The sequence below is a fragment of the Panthera tigris genome, chromosome C2, assembly GCF_018350195.1.
Source record: "Panthera tigris isolate Pti1 chromosome C2, P.tigris_Pti1_mat1.1, whole genome shotgun sequence".
NCBI classification, from domain to species: domain Eukaryota; kingdom Metazoa; phylum Chordata; class Mammalia; order Carnivora; family Felidae; genus Panthera; species Panthera tigris.
In genome coordinates, this window is record NC_056668.1 from 155,521,441 (window position 1) to 155,536,035 (window position 14,595).

General features: G+C 40.9%; 1 protein-coding gene across 9 annotated transcripts in view; it reads left to right on the forward strand.

Annotated features, from left to right (window-relative positions):
• The window catches only part of FBXL2 (F-box and leucine rich repeat protein 2), a 132,384-nt gene that overhangs the window by 48,966 nt on the left and 68,823 nt on the right, over positions 1-14,595 (forward strand). For all 9 annotated transcript variants that reach the window (XR_006207518.1, XR_006207519.1, XM_042956358.1 and 6 more), the window contains 2 exons: positions 12,029-12,083; positions 12,451-12,525. Coding sequence is in view for 7 of the 9 variants with exons in the window: in XM_042956358.1 (XP_042812292.1) it covers positions 12,029-12,083; positions 12,451-12,525 (130 nt within the window). In the remaining 2 variants the exon portion in view is untranslated. The remainder of the gene's footprint in view (positions 1-12,028; positions 12,084-12,450; positions 12,526-14,595) is intronic.

The window sequence follows — 14,595 nt, forward strand, 5'->3', positions numbered from 1 at the left end:
CCCTAGGTACACCATGGTTAAATGACTGAAAACCAAAGATAAAGAGAAATCTTAAGCTATATATATGGAGGGGCGTCTGGGTGGCTCAGTCGGTTAAGTGTCCGACTTCGGCTCAGGTCATGATCTCATGGTTTGTGGTTTGAGCCCTGCATTGGGCTCTGGGCTGACAGCTCAGAGCCTGGAACCTGCGTCAGATTCTGTGTTTCCCTCTCTCTCTGCCCCTCCTCTGCTCATGCTCTGTCTCTCAAAAATAAATTTTAAAAAATTTAAAAGAAAAAGATATATGTGTGGAATAATAATACAAATTCTCATTGACTTCTTTTTTTTAAGTTTATTTTATTTTATTTTATTTTTTTTTTTTTTTAGAGAGAGAGCAGAGGAGGGGCAGAGAGGGAGAGAATCTCAAGCATGCTCTGCACTGTCAGCACAGAGCCCAGTGTAGGACTCGAACTCACGAACCATGAGATCATGACCTTAGCTGAAATCAATAGTCAGACACTTAACTGACTGAGCCATCCAGGCGCCCCTCATTGATTTCTTATAAGAAATAATTCAAAACAAAAGACAGAAGAATGGCATCTTTAAAATGCAGAGAGAAAAGGGGAAAACCTCTCAAAATTATCTATCCAACAAAATTATCTTTAAAAAATAAAAGTATTTTCTGGTAAAACAAAACTAAGAATTCATCACCAACCTTCCCATACTGTAAGAAATGCTAACAGAAATTCTTTAGGCTGAAGGGAACTGAAAATCATATACAGAAAAGAATGAGGAACACCATAAATGATAGGTATGTGGGTAAATATACCTTTTGCCTCTTAAAAATTATTTATAGTTGTTTTAAGCAAAAGTCATAACACTGTATGGTTTATAATATATGTCAAGTAAAACAGATGACAACATTAACACAGAAGATGAAATGAGAGTATATTGTGATTGTGGCTCTGGAGGTATAATATTAATTTAAGCTGGATTGAAATGGGGATGTATTGTGTTCAGAGCAACCACCAGAAATACAGAGACGTCATTCATTATTTGGTTATTTTAAAGAATTCTTAAAAGGAGAGCAAAGGAACAAAGAGCAGTTGGGGAAAATGGAAAACAAATAGCAAGTGTTTAAATTGGAGTTTTAAAAATGACAAGAGATGAAGTTTGATAGAAAGTAAAAGCTGTTGTGGCTTCGTTAACATTGACAAAGCAGACGTTAAGTCAAGATGTATATTAGAAACAGACATTTCTTGACAAGAAAACATCTATTGGACAGCAATAGGTATCTTAAGTTTTGATGAACCTGATAAAATAAGTTGAAAAAATATAAGGCAAAACTAAAGGGAAAAACAGACAAATCCATAATCATATGTAGAGTTTTAACATACCCTTGATAGACTAATAGTAACTGATAGAATAATCAGACAAAAAAAGTAGAATATAGGAGATGTGAACCATACTTAACCAACCAGACCTATACAGGACACTACATCCAACAACTTTAGAGCACGCATTCTTCTAAAATGTGCATGAAACATTTATCAAAGTAGATTCTATGTTGAGCCATAATGTAAATCTCAACAAATTTCAAAGGATTGAAATTATCTAGAGTATTTTCTCTGACCAGAGTGGAACTAAACTAGAAATCAATAATAAGAAAATATTAAGCTACCTATTTCTAACTCCATGAATCAGAAGTTATCACAGTGGAAATCAGAAAGTATTTCTTTTTTTTTTTTTTTTTAATTTTTTTTTCAACATTTTTTATTTATTTTTGGGACAGAGAGAGACAGAGCATGAATGGGGGAGGGACAGAGAGAGAGGGAGACACAGAATCGGAAAGAGGCTCCAGGCTCCGAGCCATCAGCCCAGAGCCTGACGCAGGGCTCGAACTCACGGACCGCGAGATCGTGACCTGGCTGAAGTCGGACGCTCAACCGACTGCGCCACCCAGGCGCCCCCAGAAAGTATTTCAAACTAAGCAAGAATGAAAGTATGGCATATCAAAATTTGTGGGATGGTTCTTGGAAATGCTTTAAATGCATGCATTAGAAAAGGAAGGAAGAAAGTCAGTAATCAAGAGTTCCATCTCAAATGACTAGAAAAATGCAGAAAATTCGAAGAAATATAATGAAGGAATTGATGAAGATAAGAGGATAGATTAAGGAAACAGAAATCAACAAAGATAATTTTTATTACTAAAATTGATAACTCTCTAGCTTGACTGATAAAGGAAAAAGCAAGAGAAATTACTCTAAAACTGGAGACATAACCAATTTTTAAAAGTAGTATGGATAGGGGCACCTGGGTAGCTCAGTTGGTTAAGCATCCAATTTCGGCTCAGGTCATGATCTCACAGTTCATGAGTTTGAGCCCTGTGTTGGGCTCTGCACTGATAGCTCAGAGCCTGGAGCCTGCTTCAGATTCTGTGTCTCCCTCTTTCTCTGCTCCTCCCCGACTTGTGTTTTCTCTCTCTTTCTCTCTTTCTCTCTCTCAACAATAAATAAATAAACATTTTTTTAAAAAGTAGTATGGGGCGCCTGGGTGGCTCAGTCGGTTGAGCGTCTGACTTCGGCTTAGGTCATGAACTTGCAGATCATGAGTTCAAGCCCTGCGTTGGGCTCCGCGTCGGGCTCTGTGCTCAGAGCCTGGAGCCTGCTTAGGGTTCTGCATCTCCCTCTCTCTCCATTGCTCCCCACTTGAGCACGTGCTCTCTCTCTCTCTCTCTCTCTCAAAAATAAAGATTAAAAAAAATAAATAAAAGTAGTATGGACATAATTATGGAACACATTTAACCACTATATGAAACTAGATTAAAGGAGAAAATTCCTTGAAAAACACAACTTTTAAAAACCAATGGAAGAAATTAAAAACCTGAAGTTATTTTACTACACTTGATCTTAGCCAAAAGGCCAAGAAGGAAATGGGGAGTTATCTGTTGAATAGAATTTAGGAATAAAATTTTCCTGAAGAAAATAAACCCTGAAAGCTTTTCTTACCACTCCTGTTCCAATTCCTTTGGAAAATATCCAAATTTTAAGGAAGAAATGATACCAGTCTTAGACTCTTTCAAAGTATAGAGGCAGTTTTATGAGGTCAACATAACCCTAATACCAAACTGAATGAGGATGTTATAAGAAAGGAAAATTATACACCAATAGTTGTCATGAGCATAGATGTAAAAATCCTAAACAAAACTAGCAAGTCAAGTCCAACAATATATAAAATGCCTAATAATTATAACCAATGGGTTTGTTTTAGAGATACAGGATTTGTTTGTAATTAAGCACAATAATTTGAGTTTCCATTTTTGGAAACTAGAGAGAGGATCAATGAAAGTCTAAAGCAAGCAAAAGAAAGGACCTAATAAAAAGTTGAGCAGAAATCAATGAAATTGAAAACAGTAGAGGAAATCAACAAAATCAAAATTGGTTCTATGAAAAGATCAATAAAACTGATAAACCTCTGGTCAGTTTAAGAATGAAAGAGGACACAAATTACTAATATCAGAAATGGGAGAGGGATCATCCCTGTTGATCTCATGGACACTAAAGGAATAATCGAGGAGTATTATGAACGCCTCTATGTCCACAAACTTGATCACTTAGATGAAATGGACCAATTTTTTGAAAGACAAAAACTTCTAAAGATCACACAAGGAGAAATAGATAAACTGAATGGACATATATCTATTAAATACAATGAATCAATTATTGATAACCTTCCAAAACAGAAAGCACCTGACCCAGATGGTTATTTTGGTGAATTCTACAAACAAGAAAGAAATGATGCCCATTCTTTACATCATCCAGAAAATAGAAGCAGTAGACTTCTTTTTTTTTTTTTTTAATGTTTTATTTGTTTTTGAGACAGAGAGAGACAGAGCATGAACAGGGGAGGGGCAGAGAGAGAGGGAGACACAGAATCTGAAGCAGGCTCCAGGCTCTGAGCTGTCAGCACAGAGCCCGATGCGGGGCTCAAACTCCGGACCGCGAGATCATGACCTGAGCCGAAGTCAGACGCTCAACTGACTGAGCCACCCAGGCGCCCCTAGAAGCAGTAGACTTCTTAACTCATTCTGTGAAGACAGCATTACTGTAATACTAAAATCATATAAAGACATTATAGAAAGGAAAAACTGCAGAACAATGTATCTTGTGAACATAGATGCAAAGTTCAACAAACTTAGCAAACCAAATTGAACAATGCATAAAAAGAATTATATGCCACAATCAAGGATGCTTCATTCCAAAATGAAGGTAATCCATCACATCAGTTGTCTAAAGAAGAAAAAATTACAAGGTCATCAGTAAATGCAGAAATAGCATTTGATAAATTCTAATGTCCATTAGATGTCATTAGGTGATGATGACCAAGAGTCTCATCAAACCAAGAATAGAGGGGAACTTCCTCAACTTGATCAAGAACACTACAAAAAAAAAAAAAAAAAAAAAAAAAAAAACAGGCTATGGCACAAGAACAGACACTCAGATCAGTGGAACAGAATAGAGAACCCAGAAATGGACCCACAAATGTATGGCCAACTAATCTTTGACAAAGCAGGAAAGAATATCCATTGGAATAAAGACAGTCTCTTCAGCAAGTGGTGCTGGGAAACTGGACAGCGACATGCAGAAGAATGAACCTGGACCACTTTCTTACACCATACACAAAAATAAACTCAAAATGGATGAAAGACCTCAATGTAAGACAGGAAGCCATCAAAATCCTCGAGGAGAAAGCAGGCAAAAACCTCTTTGATCTTGGCTGCAGCAACTTCTTACTCAACACGTCTCCAGAGACAAGGGAAACCAAAGCAAAAATGAACTACTGGGACCTCATCAAAACAAAAAGCTTCTGCACAGTGAAGGAAACAATCAATAAAACTAAAAAGCAACTGACGGAATGGGAGAAGATATTTGCAAATGACATATCAGGTAAAGGGTTAGTATCCAAAATCCATAAAGAACTTATCAAACTCAACACCCAAAAAACAAATAATCCAGTGAAGAAATGGGCAAAAGACATGAATAGACACTTCTCCGAAGAAGACATCCAGATGGCCAACTGACACATGAAAAAATGCTCATCACTCATCATCAGGGAAATACAAATCATAACCACCATGAGGGGTGCCTGGGTGGCTCAGTCGGTTGAGCATCCGACTTCGGCTCAGGTCACGACCTCGCAGTCCGTGAGTTCGAGCCCCGTGTCAGGCTGTGTGCTGACATCTCAGAGCCTGGAGCCTGCTTTGGATTCTGTGTCTCCCTCTCGCTCTGCCCCTCCCCCGCTCATGCTCTGTCTCTCTCTGTCAAAAATAAATAAACATTAAAAAAAAAACACCTTACACCTTTCAGAATGGCTAACATTAGCGACTCAGACAACAACAGATGTTGGCGAGGATGTGGAGAAAGAGGATCTCTTTTGCATTGTTGGTGGCAATGCAAGCTGGTGCAGCCACTCTGGAAAACACTATGGAGGTTCCTCAAAAAACTAAAAATAGAACTACCCTATGACCCAGCAATTGCACTACTAGGTATTTATCCAAGGGATACAGATAGGCTGTTTCGAAGGACACATGCACCCCAATATTTATAGCAGCACTATCAACAACAGCCAAAGTATGGAAAGAGCACAAATGTCCATCGATGGATGAACGGATAAAGAAGATGTGGTATATACATATATACAATGGAGTATTACTCGCCAATCAAAAAGAATGAAATCTTGCCATTTGCAACTGTATGGATGGAACTGGAGGGTATTATGCTAAGTGAAATTAGTCAGAGAAAGACAAAAATCATAGGACTTCACTCATATGAGGACTTCCAGAGACAAAACAGATGAACATAAGGGAAGGAAAACAAAAATAATCCAAAAACAGGGAGGGGGACAAAACAAAAGAGACTCATAAATATGGAGAACAAACTGAGGGTTGCTGGAGGGGTTGTGGGAGGGGGGATGGGCTAAATGATTAAGGAGCATTAAGGAATCTACCCCTGAAATCATTGTTGCACTATATGCTAACTAATTTGGATGTAAATTAAAAAAAAAAAAATTAAATTAATTAAAAAAAAAAGAAAGAAATGTTTTAGGGCTCAGTAGATTTATTTCATCTCTGAGTTTTTTAATAAAAAGCAGCTATGTGTTTTCTCTTTTAAAAAAAATAAATTACCTGATTTTTTTTGTATGCATCAAAAAAACAAACAAAAAAAAAACCAGGCTACCTGGCTGGCTCAGTCAGTAGAGCACGTGACTCTTGATCTTGGGGTCGTGACAGAGCCAGCTTTGGGTCCTCTGTCCCCTTCTCTCTCTCTGCCCTTCCCCCACTTGTGCTCTGTCTCTCTCAAAAATAAATAAACATTAAAACAAAATAATATCTATGAGAAACCTACAGCTAACACTTAATGGTGAGAAACTCAATGCTTTTTTCCTGAGATCAAGAATAAGAAAAGGATGACCACTCTTACCACTCCTGTTCCTCATAGTACTGGAAGTCCTAGCTAATGCAATTAGATAAAAAGAGGAAAGAAAAGGATACATGGGAAAGGAAGAAATAAAACTGGTCTTGTTTGTGTATGAAATGATTATGTATGGAGAAAATCCCAAAGAAGTGACAAAATATTTCTATAGCTAGTAAGCAATTATAGCAAGTTTGTAGGATACAATGTTAATATGTACAATGTAATTGCTTTCCTATATACCAGTGAACAACTAAAAATTGAAGTGAAAAACAATACCATTTACGTTAGCATAAAAAAATGAAATACTTAGGTATAAATCTGGTATAATTTGTACAAGATCTATATGATGAAAACTCCAAAATTCCAATGAAAAAAATCAAAGAAATCTAAATAAATGGAGAGATGTTACACATTCCTGAATAGGAAAACCCAATGTTGTTAAAATGTTCATTCTTTCCAAGTTGACCTGTAGAATCAACACAGTCCCAGTCAAAATACCACCAAGTTATTTTGTGGATATTGACAAGCTCATTCTAAAGTTTAAGTGGAAAGTCAGAAGATTCAGAAAAGCCAGTACAATACTGAAGATCAGTATTGGAGAACTGACACTACTTGACTTAAAGACTTACCATAAAGCTACAGTAATCAAGACAGTGTGTTGTTGGTGAAAGAGTAGACAAATAGATCAGTGAAACACAATAAGAAGCCCGGAAATAGAGCCACACAGAGTCAACTGGTCTTTGACAAAAGGGCAAAAGCAATTTAATGGAGAGAGTACCTTTTTCCACAAATGGTTTGGGACAATTGGGCATCTATATGCAAAGGCAGAATGTAGACACAGACCTCACCCCTTTCACAAAAAGTCAACTCAAAATGGATCATAGACCTGTATGGAAAATGCAAGACTGTGAAACTTCTGGAAGAAGCATGGGAGAAAATGTAGGTGACCTTGGGTTTGGCAGTGAGTTTTCAGATACAGTACCAAAAGCATGATCCATGAAAGAGAAAATTGACAAGTTGGACTTTGTTAAAACTTTCTTCTCTGAGAAAGACAACATTAAGAGAATAAAAAGACCACCGATTGGGAGAAAATATTTGCCCAAGTCATATATGATAAAGGGCTGATGTCCAAAATACATAAAGAACTCTTAAAACCCAGCAAGAAAACAAACCAATTAAAAAATGGGCAAATATTTAGGCAGATATCTCACCAAAGAAGATCTACAGATGCCGAGGAACGTATGAAAAGTTGCTTAGTAGCATATGTCATTAAGGAGTTGAAAATTAAACAATGAGATATCACTGTACACCTGTTTAAATGGCTAAAGTTTAAAAATCAAATTATACCAAGTGTTGACAAGGTTCAGAGCAACAGGAACTCTCATTCTTTGCTGGTGGAGATTCAGAATGGCACAGGCAGTTTGGAAGACAGTTTGGTGGTTTTTGTTTTTGTTTTGTTTTGTTTTTACAATGCTAAACATAAAGTTACATCATCTAGTGGTTCTATTCCTGGGCATTTATCCGAATAGGAAACATCCACACAAAAACCTGCATGCAAATGTTTATAGCAGAATTATTCGTAATTACCCCAAACGGAAAGCACGTAAGATGGCTTTAACTGGATGAATCAGTTCAGTATTATACAGCAGTAAAAAATAGTGAGCTATCTTGCCACTAAAAGAGAAGCACCTTAAATGCATATTGCTACGTGATGGACACGAATCTGAACAGGCACATACTGTGTGATTCCAATTATGACATTCTAAAAAAGGCAAAACTGTGGAGACATTAAAAAAAACGGTGGCTGGGGCGCCTGGGTGGCTCAAGTTGGTTAAGCATCCAACTTCAGCTCAGGTCATGACCTCACAGTTCATGGGTTCGAGCCCTGCACTGCACAGTTCATGGGTTCAGCTGTGCTGACAGCTTGGAGCCTAGAGCCTGCTTCCCCGACTTGTGCTCGGTCTCTCAAAAATAAATGTTAAAAAAAAAAAAAAAAAAAAAAAAAGATCAGTGGCTAACAGGGCTTCGTGAGAAGGAGGGACTTGTGAATCAGGTGACTTATAGGCTGGTGAACTCTTACATATAATACTGTAATGGTGGGTATATGTCATCCATTTGTCAAAACCCATAAAACTAATTATACGATGCAAAGAGTGAACCTTAACCTAAACTATGGACTTTAGTTAATAATAATGTACCAGTATTTGTTAACTGTCAGAAATGTGCCACAAGAATGCAAAATGTTAATAATAGGAGAAAGTGTGTGTCAATATGGAGGGTAATATATGGGAACTCTATATGTACTATTTTCTTTTAATAAATTTTTCAAAGGGGAGATAAGTGAATGTTAAAGAGATGTTTAAGTCGTGCATGGACAAAACTGAAACCTTTTACAGGGTATAACAAAGTAACTTTTAAAAGTTGAAAAGGAAGGGGGAAGGAAAACCGTATAGTAAATGTCATAATAACTAAAAAGTGACAGCTTTTTCTCTGAAATGGCAATGAGAAAAAGATGTCTTTCATTACCATTATTGACACTAGAGAAGAGCATATATTAATGAATTTGGAAGTGTTGGTGGATACAAGGTAAATGTATGGAGATTATGTATACGTGCAACGATTAGAAAATGACATTGAAGAGGCGTTTGGTTGGCTCAGTCGGTAGAGCATGTGACTCTTGATCTCAGGTTCATGAGTTCAAGCCCCATGTTGGGCATAAAGCTTACTTAAAATATGTGGGTGTCTCAATCGGTTAAGCATTGGACTCTTGGTCTCCGTTTAGGGCTTGATCTCAGGGTCATAGATTTAAGCTCCACGTTGGGCTCCATGCTGGACATGAAGCCTACTTAAAAAAAAAATGACATTAAAAAATTTCATTTTAATAGTAACACATCAAATAACTGGGGGGCGGCAGGTGGAATCTAAAGATGAACAGAAAATCTGTGTGGAAAACTACAAAAAGTACTCTGAGAAATTAAAGATGTCCTAAATAAATAAATAAATAAATAAATATCATGTTTCTGAATTGGAAGACTTAATATTGTGAAGATCTCATTCTCCCCAAAGTTTCTATAAATGCGATGTAATCCCAATAAAAATTTCATAAAGTTTTCTTGTGAAAATTGACGTGCCAATTCTAAAATGTAAGCGGAAACGGAAATTCTAAGCACCAAGAATAGGCAACGTAATCTTGATGAAGAACCAAGTTGAAGGACTTACGTTAACAGACATCAAGACTTAGAAAACTTCATAATTCGAAGAGTCTTACAAAGTCCAGAAGTACATCCACTCCTGGATACCCCTCTATATATTCGCTTATGACCAAGTTGCCGTCGCAATGCTTTCCTAATGAAGGGTGAAATGGTAACATTCGAGGTAGGAAGCAATTTCCAGGAAAAAAAAAACAAAAAAAGAGATTGCGTTGGAAAGTGCAGAGCTCAACTTCCCATGACTCGAACTCCTCTAGCGAGCTCCGTTTCTATTGCCAGTGTCCCCGGCGCTGCCATTCAGGGCATTTATTTTATTCACTGAAACATGATTCAGGAATTTGGCTTAGGCTGCACCTTGGCAGTTTGGAGCCCCATCTTGCCTATTTAACTTGTGCAGATTCAACTACATGGTTTCGTGGGGTCACGGGGAAAGGGGAAATAATGTCAGTACTACAGGCGGTCTACTTTTTCATGGAGTCACCACGGAATTTGCTGGTCAGCGTGAGAGATGTAAGCTTGCGTTCCGGCTGTTGCTTCTCGTGTGTGTCTGGACGTGTGGCCATTTCGCTTCTGTTGGTGTGATTCTAGCGTTCGAAGATACGGGTTTTCCATACGTAGTTTTCTATGGAAACACAATTGCTTCATTTGCTGTTCAGCTGAAGCGACGGCATCCGGTCCGCCCCTGAAGGAAAAACAGCCCTGGTAAACTGAGGCTGCGTGGAGAGTGGCCACAGGCTTGGGCTCTCAGGCCGGACTACCTGGGTTTACGTCCTAGCTCTGCTCTTACAGTCTGTGCGGCCTGGGCAGGTTACTGACCTGTCTGTTAGAAACAGATCAGGACAGCGTCTCATGACGGCGCTGAGACCGTGAAGTGGCTAACATCAACTGCGGCCGCACTCAGCTGGTTTTACGATCATCAGTACAGCTCTTCTGGCCAAGAGGGGACGGCACGCGGTCTCCAAGGCGGGAGGTCTTGAGGCTTTCAAGGGAGGCTGGGCCAGCTCCTCTTCCCCCCGCGGGCGGCTCTCGCTTCACAGCTCAGCCCCAGCGTGGAGCGCTCCGCCCTACCGTGGGCTTCTCTCGGGGGACAGGCGATCGGCTGTGGCCCGTCCTAGGAGGCTCGTGTGGCACAGGACGTGGGCCTTGAGGCGGCAGGGCCCGGGGGTGGGGCGCGATGTGTTTCCACGCAGGCCGTGCGAGTGTCGGCGGACACGCCGAAGCGTCTTTGGCGTCGTGTGAGTGCGCGTGTTCAGCCACCGGCATTTTCCTGTAGACGGAGCCCCACCGGGGTTTGTAAGGTCGGCGTGGCCCGTGTGCTTCCAGCCTCTGCTTTTCACCCGAGGCCGCTTGCCGTGCCGCGGTGGCTCGCGGGTCCTTCCTGAGCGCGCGGGTTTTCGGCTCGCCACCGACTGTCACCTCTGCAGAGCCTCCAAGAGCTCTGCAGGCGCCTGTGGGCCGGCCCCCTCCGGCCCCTGGCCCCGCACGGACGCACACTTCCGTGGGTACCTTCCAGAACTAGGAGAACGGAGATCCTCTTTCCGTCCCCGACCTCGGCCCCGCCCACCTTTCTTCTCGCGAGAAAGCCGCTCCCTGTTTTTTGCAGCCGCTGCTGCACAGCGCTGACCGCCAGCGGCAGCTCCCTCCACCGCCGGCGTGGGGCCCTCGCTCGGACGCCTGCCACGCTGGCCGACGGTGCCGCCTCCTCCGAGGGCACAGGTGGCGTCAGCTAGGGTTTCGTTTCCTCGCCTGCCGTGCTTTTTCCCACCTTCCTCGTCTCCTGTGGTTCTCGGCTTCTGCTCAGGAAAAACGGGTCCCCCGTACAACTTCCCGGTGACCGGGCTCCATCCCCTTCCGCCTGGCGAACAAATGGGCCAAAACCAAACGGAGTTTAGCGCCGAGTGTTGCTCGACCGCGTTATTTGAGGCTCGGGCATCTGAGCCTGTTGGGTCCATCTGCCACCAAAAGAGGGGTTTGGGACATGAGACGTGTGCTAGGGACATGGAAATGAGAAGGATTTAGCTCTCCCTGGGCTTAGTGTCTGGGAGGTTAGACATTTGGCCTTTTGATAGAACAAGTTACGATCTAGTGTCCCGTGTCCATGTCCTTGGAACAAAGGGCATACGACTTTAATTGGTGCTGTTTTAAGGGGATTTGTGTAGTGTGTTTAAAACAGCTTTGGAACGTGTGGACATTTAACATTTCACAGTAGTGACGTAGAATTGTAGTGAGCTTGTCTATTGTGAATTGAGGAATCTTGAAAAAACTTACGATCTATCCAGGTGGCACATTAGATTTTATCTTTAAAGTTGTAAATATCCTAAAACGTTAATACTGTCTCATTTTTTTGTTTCTCCCCTTTCTTCCTAGAATATTTTCCTTCTTGGATATAGTAACTTTGTGCCGATGTGCACAGATTTCCAAGGTAGAGTATTAACCAGATGTTTATCAATAAATACCAAGTTTTATTAGAATGAGAATGAGTTTTAGTTCAAGCAAGCAGTTAACTTTAATATCATCTTTTGTATTTAACATAATTCCATTTTTGATTGTCAACTTAACGTATATCAAGAATGAAAGTTTAGGGGCGCCTGCCTGGCTCGGTAGGTAGATCATGGGACGCCTGATCTTGGCGTTGTAAGTTCGAGCCCCACGTTGGGTGTAGAGAGGACTTAAAAATAAAATCTTTCAAAAAAAGATAATAAAAGTTTGAAAATACAGAGGCTGAGTCAAGACTTCCTCTAACAGTTGCCTTCACCCCTGTCTCTCCTCCCCTTCCTCCCGCCTCCCAGGCCTGGAACATTTTAGCCCTGGATGGAAGCAACTGGCAAAGAATAGACCTTTTTAACTTTCAGACAGATGTGGAGGTAAGTTAGCTTTATTTTAGACATAGGACTTTTTAAAAAGGTGAGTAAACTGGTCACTCTTTCCTGCCTTTTAATTTTGCTGCATTTAGTCAGATTTAATATAAAGACCCAAGAAGGTGTCTGCATGCATGAGGACCAAAATTCTACTTGCATTTTGCTTTGGGTTCTGTATCAGTAATAGACTACTTTTCTCCTTGTTCATGTTTATAACCTTAGTGGTATCACTGAGCTTTTTATTTTTTTTTAATGTTTTTATTTATTTTTGAGACAGAGAGACAGAGCATGAGGGGGGGAGGGGCAGAGAGAGAGGGAGACACAGAATCCAAAGCAGGCTCCAGGCTCCGAGCCGTCGGCACAGAGCCCGACTTGGGGCTCAAACTCACGGACCGTGAGATCGTGACCTGAGCCGAAGTCGGACGCTCAACCGACTGAGCCACCCAGGTTCCCCATCACCGAGCTTTTTAAAGCCTCATTCCTGCATCATTAACACCTGGTTCCGTGCTTTAATCTTAGGAGACTCTTGACACACATTTATTGATCTGAAAGCTCCACCGAGAATTCTCATTCAGCACCAAGAATGGAGAAATAGCAGAAGAATTGGGGCCAGGAGTGAGGCTGGAGACCTGGACGATCGCTCCCGCTCAGCCACTTAAGCCACAGACTATCTCAGCGCTTCAGTTTTATTATCCGTAAAGTAAAGAAGCCAAATGATCCTTAAAGCCTTTTCTAAGTCTAGGATTCTCATGTATTTACCTAGAAATATGGGAACATCTCCATCTAGGAGTGATCAGCCTGAGCAAATGAGAAAAGTTTTTATTTTCAAACAGCTTTAGTATTGAATACCAATTTATGACTAAAAACTAAGAGAGAAGTAATAAAGAGCATTGCACACAGGAATTGTCTAGAGAGCTGTTTTAGGGTGTTGAGATTCTGAAGTTTATCTACCCCATGTTAGGAAAACCTTGTTCACTTCTGGGGTAGCCAACTCAGTTATAGTCAGTGGAATTGTATTTTGGTTCGGTTCCTCATATAGCATTTTCGTGAAGTGTTTTTGCCAAAGTGTACGTTCTGTGTCTTTTTTAACGGATAAGGAAATAATCACGCTTGACAGTGAGTTGCGCCCAAACAATTTCCTGCCAGTTACTTAACCCGGTGTTACCTCGGGGAGCTAATGGCCAGTGTGGGGCCCCTTCACCTCCTTCTCCAGGGGATTAGCTGGAGAGTCTCCAACCCAGTGTCAGACAGTGGGGCAGAGGGGCTGAGCACAGCGCTTCCCACTGTGGGTTCCTCTCTTGTTCTGAGCTTGGAAGGCCTCAGGGCTTCACGCCCACCTGGAAAGACAAATTCTCTTTGCTGGCGTGGACTGTGGCCCCTGGGTTAGGGGTTCTTTAACGCTCTTTCCAGACTTAATAGCAGTGATTGCAACAGTGCCCCACCCAAACATGCTGACACGTGATTCCCCTTCAGACCGATAATCTCTAGATCTTTGTTCATTGTGTTTACTTAGTGATGTTGAGAAGCACATTAGATTCCAAAAATTGCAGTCATTTATGCTGGCCAAGGGAGAGTCATTGTTTTTTTTTACAATTTGCAAATTATGCATTCTTACTCTTGGTTCTTATTGTCCCCTCAGTGTTCTTTGATGATTTTTCCAAACTGTACAACCTTTTGAAAGCACACTTAAAACATTTACGTCCAGAGCTTTAAAAATGCTATTTCAAGCGAGTGGCACTGCCTTATGCATTATTTGATTTCAGAATTTTAGCTGATGGCTGACTGCCGTTCTATAAACACATTGCAGAAATATTTAAGAGTACGTACTTCCACTGAAGAGAGACTAGCTTACGGCTCACCAGTTATGTAAAACATTACTTGTGAAAACTTGAAACAGTTGGTACCAGGGTTTCAGTCTAGTCTAACACTATTTAGTCACCCTTGCGGGCTAGCAATTTGAACCCAGATTGGATTCAAGTATTGGGGCCCCCGGTATTGTCTAAATAGGATCCATTGGATACTCACCCTGGGAAGCATTCCATGGATAAGCCAATCATCTCAAATTTATTTGGGACG